The 18,818-nt window shown below is 30.8% G+C and overlaps 1 protein-coding gene across 8 annotated transcripts in view; it reads left to right on the forward strand.

Annotated features, from left to right (window-relative positions):
- LOC107445852 (cell adhesion molecule Dscam1) overlaps nt 1–18,818 on the forward strand; it is a 113,851-nt gene that overhangs the window by 33,384 nt on the left and 61,649 nt on the right. Inside the window, exons 1-4 of one of the 8 annotated variants that reach the window (XM_071185558.1) lie at nt 10,828–11,023; nt 11,103–11,387; nt 14,192–14,314; nt 15,489–15,653. The exons of 3 other annotated variants lie outside the window; for them this stretch is intronic. In XM_071185558.1, coding sequence (XP_071041659.1) covers nt 10,924–11,023; nt 11,103–11,387; nt 14,192–14,314; nt 15,489–15,653 — 673 coding nt within the window. In that variant the 5' untranslated portion in view covers nt 10,828–10,923. Of the gene's footprint in view, nt 1–1,093; nt 1,214–2,228; nt 2,400–7,051; nt 7,172–7,971; nt 8,146–10,827; nt 11,024–11,102; nt 11,388–14,191; nt 14,315–15,488; nt 15,654–17,932; nt 18,204–18,818 lie in introns of those variants that run through there. 4 more of the 8 variants (XM_071185557.1, XM_071185555.1, XM_071185556.1 and 1 more) reach the window with 4 other exon arrangements.

An 18,818-nucleotide genomic window follows, 5' to 3' on the forward strand; every position in this document is an offset into this window, starting at 1 on the left:
CCGGGCGAGGCTTCTGGTGCGATATATTGTGATTACAGACACACACACAGCCTCGTTTATTATTATGTATAGATAATCGCTATTGTACAAGAATAAATTTAAAAACTTTAAATTTAAAAATGAAAAACTTTTTAATGAGTCCCGTTTTGAGTCCTTAATTCCAAAACCAAATATATTTAGTTGAATTACGAAGTTATTTGAGAAGATATGAAAGTAATGTATAGTTTTTTAATTGTTTCGTAGTTCATGAAAAATCATTAAAATATCTTGTTGACATAGAGATGTTTACATATGTGCGAGTCTGCGTGTAAAATAGTGATACTTAACTCCTTTCTTGCAATGATTTTGCTGATTTTGAATATTATTTGAAAATAATGCATGATAGCTTCAAGCTAGCACGTTTCATTCAAATGGAACTTGAGAAAACAGCTTGTAAAAGATAAATCTAATTTCAGTTCATCTTTCACGGCCTCTCATATCATGCCTAATACCTTCAGAGCAGCTACCTTTAGACGCTTTTTGTAAACATTTATTCTTGTAGTAGCTATGTTTACGTTTCAATGTATAATTTTTTATCCATTTAAATTTATTTTCCACACCACTACATATAAATAATTTAAAAGTTCATACGCAACGCCACTTTATTCCAGTTCTTTTCTTGTAAGGATTTTAGAATGTTGGCAAAATTACCAAACATTTTGAAAGTTAGAAGAAAGTCCACCTCTCTATAAAATATTTGGCAAAAAGCGTAGCAGGTCTGCACCTTAATAGGAATCAAATTATCTTTGGAAGGTTCTGCGAATTTTGTTTGTTGAAAAACTAACACATAAAAAATGAAATAAAAATTTACTAACTATGTGCCGCCATCAATATTAGTTTCGAGAAATATTTCAGACGCAAACAATAAAATTAACATAATTTTACATTTTAATTAATGTAAGATTGTTCTCTAAGTTGAAAGCTCAAAGTAAATGTTTTTTTTCCTTTAAAGACTTTAATGGGTACATTTCTGATTTAAATCTGAACCTAAAAATCTATAAGAAAATTGTTCATAAGAAGAATTAAATAATTAATTATTATAACTTTTTTCTAGCGCCTCCGAAGTGGGTGGAGACCCCCAATGACATTTTTGCAACTGTCAGAGACTCCCTAATAGTCACGTGTTCAGCACAAGGCTCTCCGTTGCCCAGGATAAGTTGGAAAAAATATTCAAGTAAATGCATTGTTTAGTATATAATACTGAAAAATATAAATAGCATACAAATAATATATAAATAATGTAACGTTCATTACAGCTTAGTGTTTATTGTTCATTATAACCCATGGTTCATTACATATGTAATATATATAGAAATATATAGATATATATAATTATATTAGTATATATGTAGTTATATTAGTATTAATTTTAGTATATACTACTAAAAAATACAAATAATATATAAATAAAGATATGAATAATAATGTAACGTTTATTACAACTGAGTGTTTATGGTTCCCTATAGTTCACCCAAGTCAAAATTTTTGATGGTTTTCCAAGATAGACTTACATAATCTTGATAGATCCATCAATCATTCCATCATGAACCATTTTATTTTTTGATAATAACCAGCATAAGTGAACATCACCACAATGTAGGAATTCGGACTGATTTATGATGGCCCAATATAAGAACAGCAACTTGTTTTGATGGTTTGTTCGCGTTGAACCATCAGAAATTTCCATTATAGTTTCATAGAAATCAAGTGTTAAAATGATCATGAACAATCATCAACCCGATGTAAAAATTCCGATTGATTTATGATGGTCCAACACTAAAAAAATTGTTTTGAGGGTACATTCCTGAGAAACAAAAAGAATTCGAATTAAGCCATCAGGGAAATATATAGTAGTTGGAACCATCATGGATTGTTGGTCCATGAGAATCAAACTTCTCTTGATGGTTAACTATTATAGTATTAGAGTAGAATCCTGTAATAATGGGAGTTTGTTTGCATATCAAAAACCATGAATGCATAAAGGAAAATGTTGGATGATGGTGACCATCAAAAAATGATGGACCATCATGAATGAATTGCACTGAAACCAACATAAACCATCAAAATTTTTTGAGGGGGACCATCAAGAATTATCATCATCAGGGGATCATCAGACTGTAACAATTTAGTAAATGTATGAAATATATTTATTATAAAAATATATTTATTTTGGCTGTGTTCCTTTTCAGATAACAGGAATGAAAACTTGACAAGCCATGAGCAGTTACGAGTAGAAGATAGAATAGTTCATCTTTTAAAGTTCTCATCTCTCTCTTATGATGATGACGGATCGTATCAATGCATCGCTGACAATGGAATTCAACCTTCCCTCGTCTCTAACTTTACTCTTTCTGTACGCGGTATGAGATTTCTACTTATGTCCCTGCCCACATTATTAAACTCACTCTAAGATTCTACGCGATATCTTAATTATCAGGTGATAGTATAATACAGCTTTATTGTTTTTACGAGACAGTTTGCACTTGATTACCTTCGCGTATCAACTTGTTAAATTAGACGATACATAATATAAATTCGATGATTGGATAAATTGGACGATACATTATGTAAATATAGAACGTTTATTATATCAGTATATCATAATAATTAGTCCAAATTATGAGACGCTCTGTAGTGCTCCAATAATGACTTGTTTTGCACGAGTTAATAGGCAATACCATTTTATTTAAGCATACATGTAATGGGTGTTAATTCAGAAGATTTTTTATATACTTCCTATTTGTATTTATTTTTAACGTATTGCATTACCAATGTTAGCCCATTGATACAGGAGCGTAAACAAATGCAAACCGGTTTCATCCGAGTAAAAAACAATACAGCTGCATATAGTTATCACGTGATAATTATAATTTTAAATAGAATTTTATAGTGCGTCTAATAATATGGCCGGAGACTGTAACTGATTCTACAATTCGTCTTTTAAATCAATTTTTTTCTTTATGCGTCGTACGCTAGCTTCTGAAACGTTCAATCTTCCTCATATTTCGCGATTTGAAAATATTACTTCAATTTTTCTAACTGCTGGAGGATCTTTTTTTTCTTTACCCATGATGAAAATGTTTAAATTAATTATTTTTACACTGTACACAAAATACACAAATAACTGCGAAACAACATAGCGAATACAGATATACGACTGAAACCGGTTTGCACTTGTTTACGTTCGTGCATCAATTGGTTAACATAGTAATGCAATACGTTAAAAATAAATACAAATAGGAAGTATATAAAAGAAATCTCCTGAATAAAAACCCATTACATGTATGTCTAAATATAAAAATATTGCATATAAACTCCTGCAAAATATGTAATTATTAAAAACACTACAGAGCGTCTAACAATTCGGCTAGTGACTGTAATTATGCACAATGAATTTTAAAAAAACAAATGAGTGATAAAAATAATCTTTTTATGTCATTGCACATTCACTCTAATTTATTATATTTTTTCATTTATTTCTGAGAAAATCGCCTAAAATATATTTATCATTCCAAGCAAGAATTCTCGGTGGCAGAGAACTAGAAATAAAGCGTTCTTAAAATACGGAATACTTATCAATGTTGAAAATAAAAGGAAGATAAACACGACATGCTTCGTACGCAAAAATGACCAAAACTGTACGTTATTTTATCGAAACAGGTGAACGAAAACAATGTTATTGCGTACTTTGCGCTTTGAAGACATTATTTTTATGCTGCTAACGTAACATGTGTTAAACGTGTTTTGTCATAATGAGCTCTACATTTATTAGTAAATGTTTGCGTTATTTTTGTACTCTAGTGACCTTACGTAGTATCGTTTATTTATTTATTTATTTTCTGTATGGATTGCTATATAGAGGGCAAACCTTTCTGAATATTTAAAATAAATAATACAGCTATAGAAAAATTGTTTGGATAATTGTAGAATTGGTTTAATTCAAATTGTTCTTTCAAAATTCAATTAATAAAAAGTTTACAGGAATTAAATTCCCCATTGATAATAAAACAAACTTACAAAAATATTACTAATTGTATCATTATAATCCATATCAACCGTTTCTCGAATTATCAATAAACGAAAATATTATAACTTAATTTTAAAAATAGTATGCACGCATATATGTCCGCTTACAGCGAACATTAATGAAAAATGAAATTATTTTCACGATATCCTAAATTTTCATTTTCTTCGAATAGTTGTAATCGTGGCCAATATGTGGCGCTGTGAGACTGTCATGGCTTCGGCTATGTTTGTTTCACACTATTGAGAGAACGCCATAGCTTGTGTTCATGCTGTTCTTTGAAAGAAAATGTGGAAACATTCAAAAGTTAAAATGCGTGTCTTAATAAACTCTTTTTATTTTTTCATTTTCCAGTCCGTCTACTTTCAGTGCGTACAGTCATCAGCGGGTAAGTAACTGTTTGATTTATATACCAGTAGATTATATTTTGAGATCGTCTGAAGACTTACTTTTTCTTTTGTTCGCAGATTTACCTAAAATAAAAAGTTTTTCTTTCGAGGATAATGTTCAAGAGAGTGACATCGTCTCTGTCACATGTTTCGCCGTCTCTTCTAAGAAACCACTGACGTTTGATTGGCTTAAAAATGGTGAAACAATTGGAAACAGTTTTAGAAACATTCGGATTGATAAGTACGAAGATTATTCCATATTGATTTTAAACAATGTAACGCAAAGGAATGCTGGAAACTATTCCTGCCTAGTGAAAAATGATGTTGGTAGTTCAAAGCACACAGCATCTCTCTACATAAAAGGTCAGTAGTTTCATTTTGATTCAATTACTGTACTGCACACAGGGCCGTCTTAATATCAAGCTGGGCTCCCGGGTCAGAGAAATGTTTTGGGCCCCTATAAAAAGTCATACAGTTTAAAATTAAACTAAAAAAGCTTNTAATATAAATGAAATGAGATCAAACTTAGCCTTAGAAATTAAAGCAGAAATATACGTCGATTGCCAGTCGATTTGAAAATATCTATAATAGCTGAACACTCAACATCAATCAATTTTTCTGGCCCATTAACAATAATGCGTAAATGCCTATCGAGTGTCTCTTGTTTCATCCTTGTTCGCAACTCAGTGAAAACAAATACATTTTCGAAAATAACCTTTCAACTGTAGGTGTTGACGATGGTATAATAACTGACAATGTTAATAGTTTTAATAAATTAGGAATTAGAATTTTAATAACTTAGTTCATTCACGTGCGTCTTTTTTTCCCCTGCAAAGGGTTTATTCGATTAACAAAACAATAATGAAGACAAACAAATCTGTGAAGGGTCCGATTAATAGATAAATTATTTTGTGAAGGGTCCGTTTTTATGAAAAGATATTTCGTGAAGGGTCCGTTAACGGACCCAAATTTCTTCTAAACAGACCCCTGTTAGGTGTCCATTTTCAAATTGTTAGGCAGCTCATCTTCAAACTCAAGTTCTATCTGTCAAGCGAGTTGCCATAATACCTTTGATCGAATCTTGAACCACCCAATAGGGTCTAAAATTCTGCATGATGGCTCCAAACTCGCACGTTTCGTACAAATGGGAAAGCAGCTTGTAAAAGATAAATCCAATTTCAGTTCATCTTTCTCGGCGTCCCATATCATGCCCAATACCTTGAGGCCTGCATTTTTCGACGCTTTTTGTAAAAATTTATTCTTGTGGTAGCTATGTTTACGCTTTAATGTATTATTTGTTATCCATCTAAACTTATTTTCCACAACACTACAGATGCATGATTTAAAAATTCATTTGCAACGCCACTTTATTCCAGTTCTTTTTCGGTAAGGCTTTCAAAATGTTGGCAAAGTAACAAAAAATTCTGAAAGTTTGACGAAAGTCCACCACTCTATAAAATATTTGGCAAAAAGCGTAGCATGTCTGCACCTTAACAGGAATCAAATTATCTTTGGAAGGTTCTACGAATTTTCTTTCTTGAAAAACTAACACATAAGACATAAAATAAAAATTTATTAGCTGTTTGTATCTTTGTGCCTCAATCTATATTCGTTTCGAGAAATGTTTCAGACAGCAGCAATAAAGTTAACATAATCGGTGTTTTCACTGCAGCGCGAGAATCTCGCATATTTTTTTCTTTTCTCGCATTAAAAAATGATTAACGCAAGAAGTTCGCGCACTCTATTAATCAATTTTAAAATGCGGGAATCTCTCAAATTTTGGAAAAAATTTCGTCCAACGCCATTTTGAAAAAAGGCATGAAAACAGCTACGGCAAGTGTTGAGAAAAAAAAATGAGTCCTGTATAATAAGTTGTTTAAAGTTAGCTCTATTTTTAGCTGTTAATGAATTACCAAACTCTCGCATTGACAATTTACAGCAATTTGTAAAATTTGAAGTCTGTGAAAACTATGCTGGAAGACATAACAAGAGGTATGTCATAACGGAAATAATTCAAAAGCCTATTCTGGCAGATGTAGAGGATAGGAAAGAGTGTGCACAATGCTACAAATTTAATTAATGAATCCGAATAGTTCATCTGTTACAAGGTCATTTAGCACCCAAAACCGAATTAAAATAAAATATCGCAACAGATTGACTGATGAGCATTTGAGCAACCTAATGAGAATAGCTGATGAAAAAGTAGATATGGAACATTTTCCATATGCAATGAAAATATTCAATGGTTTAGAAATTAGAAAATGTTAAAAATGTATCATAAATTAAAGAATTTTTTTTCCAATTCTATTCGTGTTTTTTTTTTCTTTTTTTTCAGAAATCTCACTTAACTTTTGAAATCTCACCCTGTTTTTGAGAAAGGGTGAAAAATTCTCTCCCATTTTTCTTCTGTAATGAAAACACTGATAATTTTACATTTTAATTAATATAATGTTTTTTAAGTTGAAAGCTAAAGGTAAATGTCTTTTTTTTCCCTTTAAAGACTCTATTGGGTAAATTTCTGATTTTAATCTGGTCTTAAATTTGCGAAAAAATTATTTATAAGAAGAATTAATTATTACAATGTCTGCTTTTTTTCTAGCACCTCCGAAGTGGGTGGAGACCCCCAATGACATTTTTGCAACCGTCAGAGACTCCCTAATAGTCACGTGTTCAGCACAAGGCTCTCCGTTGCCCACGATAAGTTGGAAAAAATATTCAAGTAAATGCATTATTTAGTATATAATACTGAAAAATATCAGTAACATACAAATAATATATAAATAATAATGTAGCATTCATTACCATTGAGTGTTTATGGTTCATTATAGCCCATAGTTAATTAGATATGTTATTAGTATGTAAATATATTAATATATAGTTATAATTATATGTAATTATATTATTATATAGTAGTTATGTTAGTATCAATCATATTAGTGTGGAATACTAAGAAATATAAATGATATATAATTAAATATATAAATAATAATGTAACGTTCAATGCAATTGAATGTTTATGGTTCATTATAGTCCAACCAAGCCAAAACTTCTGATGGTTTTCCATTGATGGACCAACATAATTTTTATGGTAACCATCAATAATTTCCTCATGAACCATTTTCCATCATGATACCATATTTGATGGTAAGCAATGTAAGTAATCATCACTTCAATGTAGGAATCCAGATTGATTAATGATGGTCCTACATAAAAAAAAAGAAACAAATTGTTTTGATGGTGTATTCCTTAGAACCAACAAGAATTCCAATTAAACCATTATGGAAATGTATAGTTGGAACCATCATAGACCATCGTGGATCATAATGGATTGTTGGTCCGTGAGAATCATCATGAGGACCATCATGAATGAATCGCACTGCAACCAATATAAACCATCAAAATTTGTTTGAGGGGGACCATCAAGAATTTTGACCTGGGCATGATCCATCAAACTGTAACAATTTACTAAATGCTTGAAACCCACATAAATATATTTATTTTAGCTGTGTTCCTTTTTAGATAACAACAGGAATGAAAACCTGACAAACCACGAGCAGTTACAAGTAGAAGATAGAATAGTTCATCTTTTAAAGTTCTCATCTCTCTCTTATGAAGATGACGCATCGTATCAATGCATAGCTGACAATGGAATTCCACCTTCCCTCGTCTCTAACTTTACTCTTTCTGTACGCGGTATGACATGGCATTTCAACTTATATCCCTGGCCACATTATTAAACTCACTCTAAGATTCTATGTAAAATCTTAATTATCAGGTGATACTATAATACAGCATTTATTGTTCTTTATGTCACTGTTTGCACTTGTTTGCACTTAGTGTATCAATGGGTTAAATGAGACGATATATAAGTTTGACGATTGGATAAATTGGACGATTTATTGAATAAATATTGAATATCCATTATCTCAGGTATTATAGTATGTTAATTAGATCAAATTATTAGTGTAGTTTTTTTTAATAATGCACAAGTTAATAGGCAATACTTTTATATTTAAATATACATGTAATGGGTTCTTATTCAGGATAATTTTTATATACTTACTATTTGTATTTATTTTTAACGTATTGCACTATAATGTTAACCCATTGATAAACGAACGTGAACAAGTGCAAATCGGCTTCATCCGAGTGAAAACAATACAGCTGTATAGATCACGTGATAATTATAATTTTACATAGAATCTTACAGTGCGTCTAATAATATGGCCAGCGACTGTATAAGACTCTACAATTCGTCCTTTAACTCAATTTTTATCTTAATGCGTCGTATGCTAGCTTCAGAAAACCTTCAATCTTCGTCATATTTCGCGATTTGAAAATTATACTTCAGTTTTTTTACATGATGAAAGATCGCCTTTTTTTTTTACTCATGATGAAAATGTTCCAATTAATTATTTATACACTGCGCACAAGATAAGCAAATAACTGCGAGACAAATAAACACAGAGCATGAAGCCGGTTTGCACCTGTTTACGTTTGTGCATCAATTGGTCAACATTGTGATTCAATGTACATAAAAAATCTCCTGAAATAAGACTCATTACATGTATATTTAAATACAAAAGTATTGCATATAAACTCAGGCAAAACATGTAATTATTAAATAAACTTCAGTGCGTCTAATAATTTGGCCAGTGACTGTAATTATGCGCAATGAATTTTTAAAAAACAAATGAGTGATAAAAATATTTTTATGCCATTGCACATTCACTCAAATCTATATATATATTTCTCTTACACGGCACCAAAAAAAAGCCTCATTACAACTCCCCGAATGGCAACGTTAGAAAATCTACCAATGATTGCTGCTAAAAATGTCACATGGCAAATGTCACATGAGGTGGCTCAACATATAGCGCTTTAAAAAACGGAAACAATAACCAGAGTGAGCATTATCAGGTTGTTCAATTCAGATTCATGCACTAAAAACATGACAATATTTAATTTAAACTCAATTAGGAATTAATTAATTAATTGAAGTGAGAATGCTTTAAAAGGCCGCTGTTGAATTGATATTTTTCTACTGGGAGCTACCTAAACGTCTAAAAAACGTTTAAGTGTTTGTATTGAATGCATTGAATTTTTTTATATTTCGCGTTTATTTATGCATTGAATTTTCACGCTTTAAAATGCAGAATATTAGTGAAGCAATATTTGATAATTTATTTTGCTAATATGTTTCTTATTTAGCTAATGTTTTGATTTTTTCACCATGTACAATCTAAATAGCTAATATACTTTTTTAAAAGCCAATAAGAACATTGGTAGAATTCTTCTACATAAGTACAATACTATGTCTTTGATGATAAAATACTATGTCTTTGATGATAATATACTATGTCTTTGTGCTAGAACATTGTGTTCATAGGCGAGCGAGCGCAGCGAGCCATGTTCACGACGTGAACCACATAGGATTGCGTAGCAATTCTCGGGGGTTGACGAGCGTTAGCGAGCAGGGGGCGGAGCCTCCTAGTTTATTATATTTTCTTTTATTTCTGAGAAAATCCCCTAAAAATATTCATCATTCCAAACAAGTATTCTAGGTGACCGAGGACTAGAAAAAAAAACGTTCGTAGAATAAGGAATACTTAACATTCTTATAAATCAAAAGGGGATAAAAGCGACGTGCTCCGTACGGAAAAATGACCAAAACTGTGCATTATTTTAATGAAACAGGTGAGCAAAAACAATATATTGCGTGTTGTGCTTTACGCTTTGAAGATATTATTTTTATGCTAACGTAACATGAGTTAAACGTGTTGCGTTATTGTCAATTACTTAGTTAGTTTCTTAATCTTTTTTAAAGTATACTACTGTTTGATTATAATGAGATTTTTGTACCCTCACGATTTAATGACCTTACTTTGCATCGCTTTCCTTTTTTTCTTCTTCTTTTTTCATTCTTTTTTTTTTTTTTTTTNTTTTTTTTTTTTTTTTTTTTTTTTTTTTTTTTTTTTTTTTTTTTTGCTTGTTTGCATGGATTACTATTGAGATCCAACTTTTATAAATATTTAAAATAAACTATACATCTATGGAAGTAGAAAAATTGATGTTTGCATAATTGTAGAATTTGTTTCATTCAAATTGTTCTTTCAGAATTCTTTTAATAAAAAGTCTTAAAGGAAATAAAACTCCCCATTGATAATAAAACAAATTCACAAAAACACTAATTGTATCATTGCAATCGATCTTAATCGTTTATCGAATTATCAGTAAACAAAAACATTATGGTTTAATTTTTAAAAAGTATACACGCATATATGTCCGCTTACAGCGAACATTAATGAAAAATGAAATTATTTTCGCGATATCCTAAATATTCATTTTCTTCGAATAGTTGTAATCGTGGCCAATATGTGGCGCTGTGAGACTGTCATGGCTTCGGCTATGTTTGTTTCACACTATTGAGAGAACGCCATAGCTTGTGTTCATGCTGTTCTTTGAAAGAAAATGTGGAAACATTCAAAAGTTAAAATGCGTGTCTTAATAAACTCTTTTTATTTTTTCATTTTCCAGTCCGTCTACTTTCAGTGCGTACAGTCATCAGCGGGTAAGTAACTGTTTGATTTATATACCAGTAGATTATATTTTGAGATCGTCTGAAGACTTACTTTTTCTTTTGTTCGCAGATTTACCTAAAATAAAAAGTTTTTCTTTCGAGGATAATGTTCAAGAGAGTGACATCGTCTCTGTCACATGTTTCGCCGTCTCTTCTAAGAAACCACTGACGTTTGATTGGCTTAAAAATGGTGAAACAATTGGAAAGAGTTTTAGAAACATTCGGATTGATAATAACGAAGATTATTCCATATTGATTTTAAACAATGTAACGCAAAGAAATGCTGGAAACTATACCTGCCTAGTGAAAAATGATGTTGGTAGTTCAAAGCACACAGCATCTCTCTACATAAAAGGTCAGTAGTTTCATTTTGTTTCAATTACTGTACTGCACACAGGGCCGTTTTAATATCAAGCTGGGCTCCCGGGTCAGAGAAATGTTTTGGGCCCCTATAAAAAGTCATACAGTTTAAAATTAAACTAAAAAAGCTTCTCATACATAAAACATTGTTAAAATTATTGCATATCTTAAAAAACTTGCACATTTTTATTACCCCCCGAAAGACTTGATGCGCATAAAACAAAGCATTCTTAAACTATGCTTAATTTTTAAAATAAATTGAGATGCTAATCAATTGCAATTCGCAAATAAAATAATTTTCAACACCAAGAAACTAATTAAAATAATTAAACTAAAAAAAAACATAATGGTATAACAAATAACAAAATTGAAAAGGTATGAATTATTTTGTCACACTAGTCAGTTATTAAAACATCTTTCAATGCCCATCAGACATTATCAGTTTAAAAGTTACCGTCTCATAGTGATCTGTCATTCTTTTTCTTTCAATTATTACATTATTTGACTAATTATTAATACTAAATGGAGTTGATGGTGTCGCATATTTAGAAAAATTAGTAGAGTACCTAAAACCTTCATTTTAGCATAGAAAAATAGATTTCGGTTGACTTTTTTTAGGTTTTTCTTGGTGATAAACTATTCAAATTATATTAGTGTTTGCTTGATAATAAAGCACTATTTGTAGGGGGGGAAATTGCGCACTTTTTATAAGAGAATATATTTATTTTGAAAAATATATGATTCAATGTTGTCATTCATGTTTTTAACGTATATAAAGGCAAGATTCTCAAGTTTTATTTGTCCCCCGGGTGTGCCCATGAGTAAAGACGGTATTGAGTACACAGTTATACAATGGTTTCAAAATATAATTTAGTGAATGCATTATTTACTCTAAACCCAACACTATTATTCAGCAACATGCAAAGATAGGTAACTCATTGGTTGGATTCTCCTGAATGTAGTTACTGAGGGGAAAATAAAAACCTAATTTGATTAACGAAAATGAAACTCACATTAGAAAAAATATGTATTAATAACCTAAATCTATATTTTAAATTCTTTGTAGTTTCTGAAAATTCAAGCGCAAGTAGTTTAGTTTGAACTATTATTCAGAAAATTCTAGAGTGATCTCCTTCCCCAATATTATAATGTCTTAAAACTTCATTATCAAATTTGTATTTTAAAATCTTATCATCATAAATAGTTATTCTCGGGTCTTTAATAGTTGAGCTCTAATAGTTATCCTTATATTTTACTGTTAACCGATCGGACTGTGTTGGGATCAGGGAACTGGCCTTGCATCAGAAAAGGTTCTGGGTTTGAATCCCGGTCAAGGCAACGATGTTCTGTCCTTCTCTGTACTATTTGTACTTACTGGGGGAAGAATGTTGGCCCACCTAATAGGTTGTCCCTGAAAGACTTGCCCGCCTACAAATCCGTTCAGTCAATGCCTGAATTAACTAATTCAAGTTAGCATTGGAAGTAAAATTTTAAAAAATATATTTTACTGTTATAAAAAATAAATTTTATGAGAGCATATTTAATATATATTCGTAGGGCTACATGTTTTTCATTAGAATATATAAAAGTTTTCGAGAATAAACTATAATTTTGGAGTTATGAGCATGCTAACTATATAAAGACACCTTTATATTACTATAATTTTTTCCGTAAGTCTCCCTTCCATAAGTAATGAATAGGAAGAAAGGGGGGGGAGAGAACAGACTAGTGTCAATCATTCGTGAAAAAATATTTCATAATTTATAAGGAATGATAAAATATTCAAGTTATCTTTTTAGTTCAATTCATGTACATATGAAATTATTTTCTTACATATTTGTTTGAAAAATTAAAATTTTTTGTAATTCTTTGAATATTTTTCGAAATGTACCATTGTTTTAGTCATCGATTGGATGTTCACTTTGGCTGATTTTCTGCCTTATTGCACTCCATGGCTGATGTTATTTCCTATGTTTATTTTGCAAATTGAAAAATCCAAAAGTTTGAAGTAGTCCATTCCCAAAAGTCCCATGAAGTAGTCCCAAAGTGAAAATCCATTTTTATATTTTATGAACTAGCGATTGAATTGACGAAATTTCTGAATCTTATACATAAATATTGTATTGAGTTAACTTTTTTGAATACTCGTGTAACACTTTCTCTTGCAGCATACATACATAACATAGTATTTCATGAACAAAATATATAATTGATATTAGTACAGAGGAACCTCATTAACAGGAAATCTCTTAAAGTGAAATATCGCTTTACACGAAGCACATGTTAGGTCCCGCGAGTTAGTAATCAATTATTATTGTAGTATACATGTTTAACATAAAATTTTTAAGCTGATTATCGCTTAACATGAAAAGAAACTGGACGAAGCACAGACAACAAGCGTGTGAATAAAAATCCCAATAATTAATTTGGAGGAATGCTATTTCTATTTTGTTTTCCTTTGTTAGAAGTAGCTGATGGACAAATAAAATAGTTTAATTAGAGTAGTAATAAATTTAAAGCTTATCTGTTTGGTTCATAATAGTATTGTTTGCCTACATTAACGTAGTACATAACATGTATTAATAATGCGTAATAATTTTTTGTCATAATGTATCGGATAAAACAAAATTCGGTTAACATTAAATAATATAACATGATAGTTCCACCGATTTCGTGTTAACGAGGTTCGACTGTGTTAGATATTAGGCATATAATTTCATAATTGAACTCTATCTACAACTGATCTTGCATTTCTGAATTGCTTTCCATTGATTAAAATATATATATCTAACTTTTCAGTAAAGCCTAAATGGATAGAGAGGCCTCCACCCTTGATTGTCAAACAGAGTGGCGAGACTGTCTCCCTGGCATGTTCCGCTTCAGGATCTCCTTCTCCCAAGATAGAGATTCGCAAATATTCAGGTAAAATTCAAATAAATATGTGATGCTATATATGTAAACTTTGCATACATATAAAGAGCCGGGGACAACCTTGTTGTCAGAGCGCTGGACTCACTTTCGTGAGAACGGGAAAGTCGAGTCCGAACACTCCCCGCGTAGTCAATGGTGAGTGATGCACGTTAAATCTGTTGGGTCAGAAATTCCTCCTTATTCGTATAACAAATTATACCTCTGGATGTACTGAATTGTAGATTGATTGTTCTCTGGTTCAGGTTAAAATTGCAATCGTGGATGAATTAATGGGTCCGCCCTATAAACGGGTGTGGCAGAAGTCGAGATCTTGACCATAGATGAAGTCACTGGAAAAGAACAGTCGCATCCTCTTGGCCTTAATGGCTGACGTAAACAACATCCATATGTTTGATAACAAAATGGCTCTAGGTTTATTAGATCATAAAGTTCAAAAGTTTAAGAAGACATTATTAACAACAATGTGTTAAATAATGAAATACTCTTTCCGTAGCGATTCAATCATGCATCATTTAATATATATCTCCAAGAGTATGGATGTATTTTCTTTTCAATGAACTGTACTTGCACTTAATTAATATAGTTTTTTTTTTTAAAAAAATCCTTACTATAATATGTAATTAACATATATTACTTTTGCTGTGAACTCACAAAAATTTACGAATTTTATTTTACTCATATGTAAAATTTTCTCTTTCTCGTATTTAAAATTTCTCATCTTAGGCTCGTTTTTTCTTTTTTTTATTTATTTTATTGAACAGGACACATTCCTTCACAATGATAAATGGGATATTTCCAGATAAAGAATAACTATCCTAAGATAAAAATTACTCTTTATAATGTGTCTATATCACTAAAAAATAAAAATGCGCAATTGAAAATAAGTTTGAGATAAAAGAAATCAGAAAACAGACTTACCGAAATGGAGCAAAAATAAAAAATGCCTTAAAATTAGATATATACTAGTTTAACAGTGAACAAAAATTCGCTAAGAAGAAAAAACAGTGCTTATAGCTTAAATCGTACTAAATAATTTTAAAATTAAATTTAGCAGGAGGAAAAAGTGAAGCAAATTGCATTTCAGTGTTGCCATCTATATATATAGTAAGAAAATTTTGAATTCATCATTTCATCTGCACTAATGACTGAATTGTGTGTTTTGTAGGTTTCAATTATTCAGAGTATTCGAAGGTGGAAGCAGTGGAGAGTGGTGACGTCTCTCATCTGACCATTCCACGCGTCACATATTCCGATGCTGGATTCTATGAGTGTTGGGCACACAACGGAATGGGTCATCCATTGAAAACTAACTTTTCATTAATTATTCGGAGTAAGCATTTTCATATTGGATGTTCACGCCAATCGGAAACACGCCATACAACTAAGAATCTTAAAGTACACAAAGGAAATTTTTTTTATTACTGTTTTTAACTTGTATTTATTGTATAGTTTACAATTTTATACACATCCCGCAGTGGACTGATCTTAAAGACGCGGTTCCCAGTAGAATACCGAAATATCACTGGTAGCGGTCAGTAAACTGGTGCGTGGCCACTTCGATCAGTCTGCGTTGAGATCGAAGTTGGACGGTATCGGTCCTCGTTAAACTGTTCTACAGTAAGGTGCTCGATTTCACGAGGAAGGTCGTCGGGCTACCTAAACAAGGGAGCAATCCCCTCTGCAAAGGATCAAAATTGTGATGACATGCCTTCGGATCATCTTCAGGGATGTTTCCCAAACCGTCACCAATAGCCCATTGTGCAGCTCTAGTGCGACGTAAATAAAGTACCTACCTACAATTTTATCCACTTTCCATCTTCGCACGTATTTCGTGTTCGTGCTTTTTATCTACTTTTATTCGCATGCTTTGAATTTTACGACAATTAAGAAAAAGTGTACTTTTGATCCACCAAACTTTCCATTCGATCATAATTTTATAAACACTTTCAAACTTGAAATAATGGCAACACATCATTAAGTTATGAACACTAAATCAACACGAATCATATTTTTTTTCTTTATGTACTCTATTTGTATTTTTAGTTTGTATGTAAATGTTTTATTGTACCATTTACAATTTTATCCACTTCGCATCTTCGCAGCGTTACACGTTTCGTGTACGTGTCTTTTGTCTTATTTTATTCACGTAATTTGAATTTTACAACAATTAAAAAAATGCACTTTTTATCAGTTTTCCCATTATGTTATGAGCACTTTATCACATTTGTGACACTTTCAAAGTTATAATATGTCGCACCGAACCGTCAGACATTTTGTTATTATCTTGTAAATACGTGAAAAAACTATTCGAGAGAGAAAAAACCTCGATAATTGCGAGCATAAAATCTATATTTTGTTATGTTTTTTAATGAGCACTTTTTCCAAAGGAAATGACATGTGGGCTGACTTATGTTTTCTTAATATACTTAAGGTGAACTATGAAATGTTTCTACACAACTGGCATTGTTTTATGCATGATTGTAAAATCATTTTGTACTTTTTAAAAAGCAAGATAAGGACTTCCAAGATTACATCTCACATTACATTAAACCTTTTATTTCTTTTATTTTTGCGTCAGACTTAGTTCATTATTTTGTACGATTCCGTTATTTTGTGTCGATTGTTTTGTATGAGTTTAGTATAATTATTCACTTGCGACTTTCACTTTCCATGTTTTCACTGTTTCTTATCATTCTTGGAAAAATATACATTAATTTAGAAAGACAATTTTTGTTTAATTTGATATTTGAAACCAAAAGTAATCCTAATTCAATGAGTGTGCTTTCGTAACATTATATTTGTGATAATTCCATCATAAGGTGATAAGTAATTCTGGGTGATATTTAATTGATTCACTGTCTGTGGAGTATTGTTGTGCACCATAAGGAGTGAGAACTCATTTGTAAATCTATCTATCTATTGTAAATCTAACGCTCTATCCTCTGAGCCATCACGGTTAACCACTATGATTAGTTTTAATGAAAACGTATTTCATGTCTTATTTGTTTGTGATTTGAAATGAAAAATCTGGAACAAAAAATGCGTAGAAAAAACTTACATGCTTAAAGAAACATAAAAAATTGACACTGCTACAAATTCTACATTTTGACAAATTTCTTTTGTCATAATGTCGAATTATTTAATAAATAATAATTCATTTATTGGTATAAAATATTGTTTTGAAATTGTAAAATCATTTGAGGTGACTTTTAAAGATAATATGTAAAATAAATTATTGTGATTTTTACAGATGCTGTTTATATTGTTTTGCATATTAATTGATAAATTTGAATTTTTTTCTACTCTCAAAGTTAAGATATTTGAAATGGAAATTTTTATTGTTTCAACTTTTATTAAGCTTTTTAGAGTGAATCTTTAGCAATTCTTGACGATTAAAAAGTGTGAAAATGTTGAGTTGGTTCTCGTTCTTTATTTAAAAACCTATTGCAACTTTTGATTGAGTGAAAGCATTGTAACATGTCTTCAACTATGAATGTTTTTTTTTTAATTATTATGAATCACATAAAACGAAAATGAATAAATAATTTCAACTTTATTTTTCTCTACTATATTAAATCTAGATTTTAGTTCTCAGTTGTACCAAAGTGTGGCGCTGCCTATGTATCAAAAGTGAATATGAGGAGCGTTCTTGTTGACTGAAATTGTGTTGTCCTATTATTTATTCTCCATAGTTTTATGCTAACAAGAATAATTGTGATCAGTTACTACAAATGATAATGAACAAATCAAGTGTGATTAGGTTGCGTTTTTAGATAGAAGCAACTTTCTGTAACAATTATGGATTGGTTCAAGTATTCTACTACAATACACATACTTTTCTGTGCTTTTCTGACTACTCTCATCAATTGCTCTGCACAAGGTAAGTCAGTTTACGTTCATGTTACTTGTAAAAAAAATTATTTAGCAACATTTGTTCTCTAATTTTTTTACGTTCAATGAAATTCGTTCTTTAAAATGCATTCTATGAAAACAGTATTTTTTTAATGTTTGTGAGCACTGAATTGGTGTTGAGAAATTGATGATAGATTCAACCTTTAAGTTAGAATATGAATGTTTCATCGTTATTAATCACAGTAGCGTGTGTATCGCTTTAATAAGTCCACTAATATTTTTGGTGGTGTAATATTTTTTCATTTATATAATGTATGTTTCACATGCATAAAACTATGAAAGAGACAGATACAATGTAGGTAAGCGGGAAAAACAGTTCCTAATACATATATCCTCTATTTTAGGTTAGGGAATAATATTCTTTAAAATGGTACTGATATGCAGAAAATTTTCAAACAAATGGAATTCCATATAACTTTTATATAATGTCCTAACATTAACGCTCGTCAATTTAACCTTTTGTATACCGATTTAAATTATTTATCGGTAGCTGCTGAATAAAATTGTTTTAAGTTAATATTCATACATAACCTTCGCTACCAATGGGGAAAAAATTTCTGAAACTACGGAAATTCCGTAGTTG

The sequence above is a fragment of the Parasteatoda tepidariorum genome, chromosome 9, assembly GCF_043381705.1.
Source record: "Parasteatoda tepidariorum isolate YZ-2023 chromosome 9, CAS_Ptep_4.0, whole genome shotgun sequence".
Classification (NCBI taxonomy): Eukaryota; Metazoa; Arthropoda; class Arachnida; order Araneae; family Theridiidae; genus Parasteatoda; species Parasteatoda tepidariorum.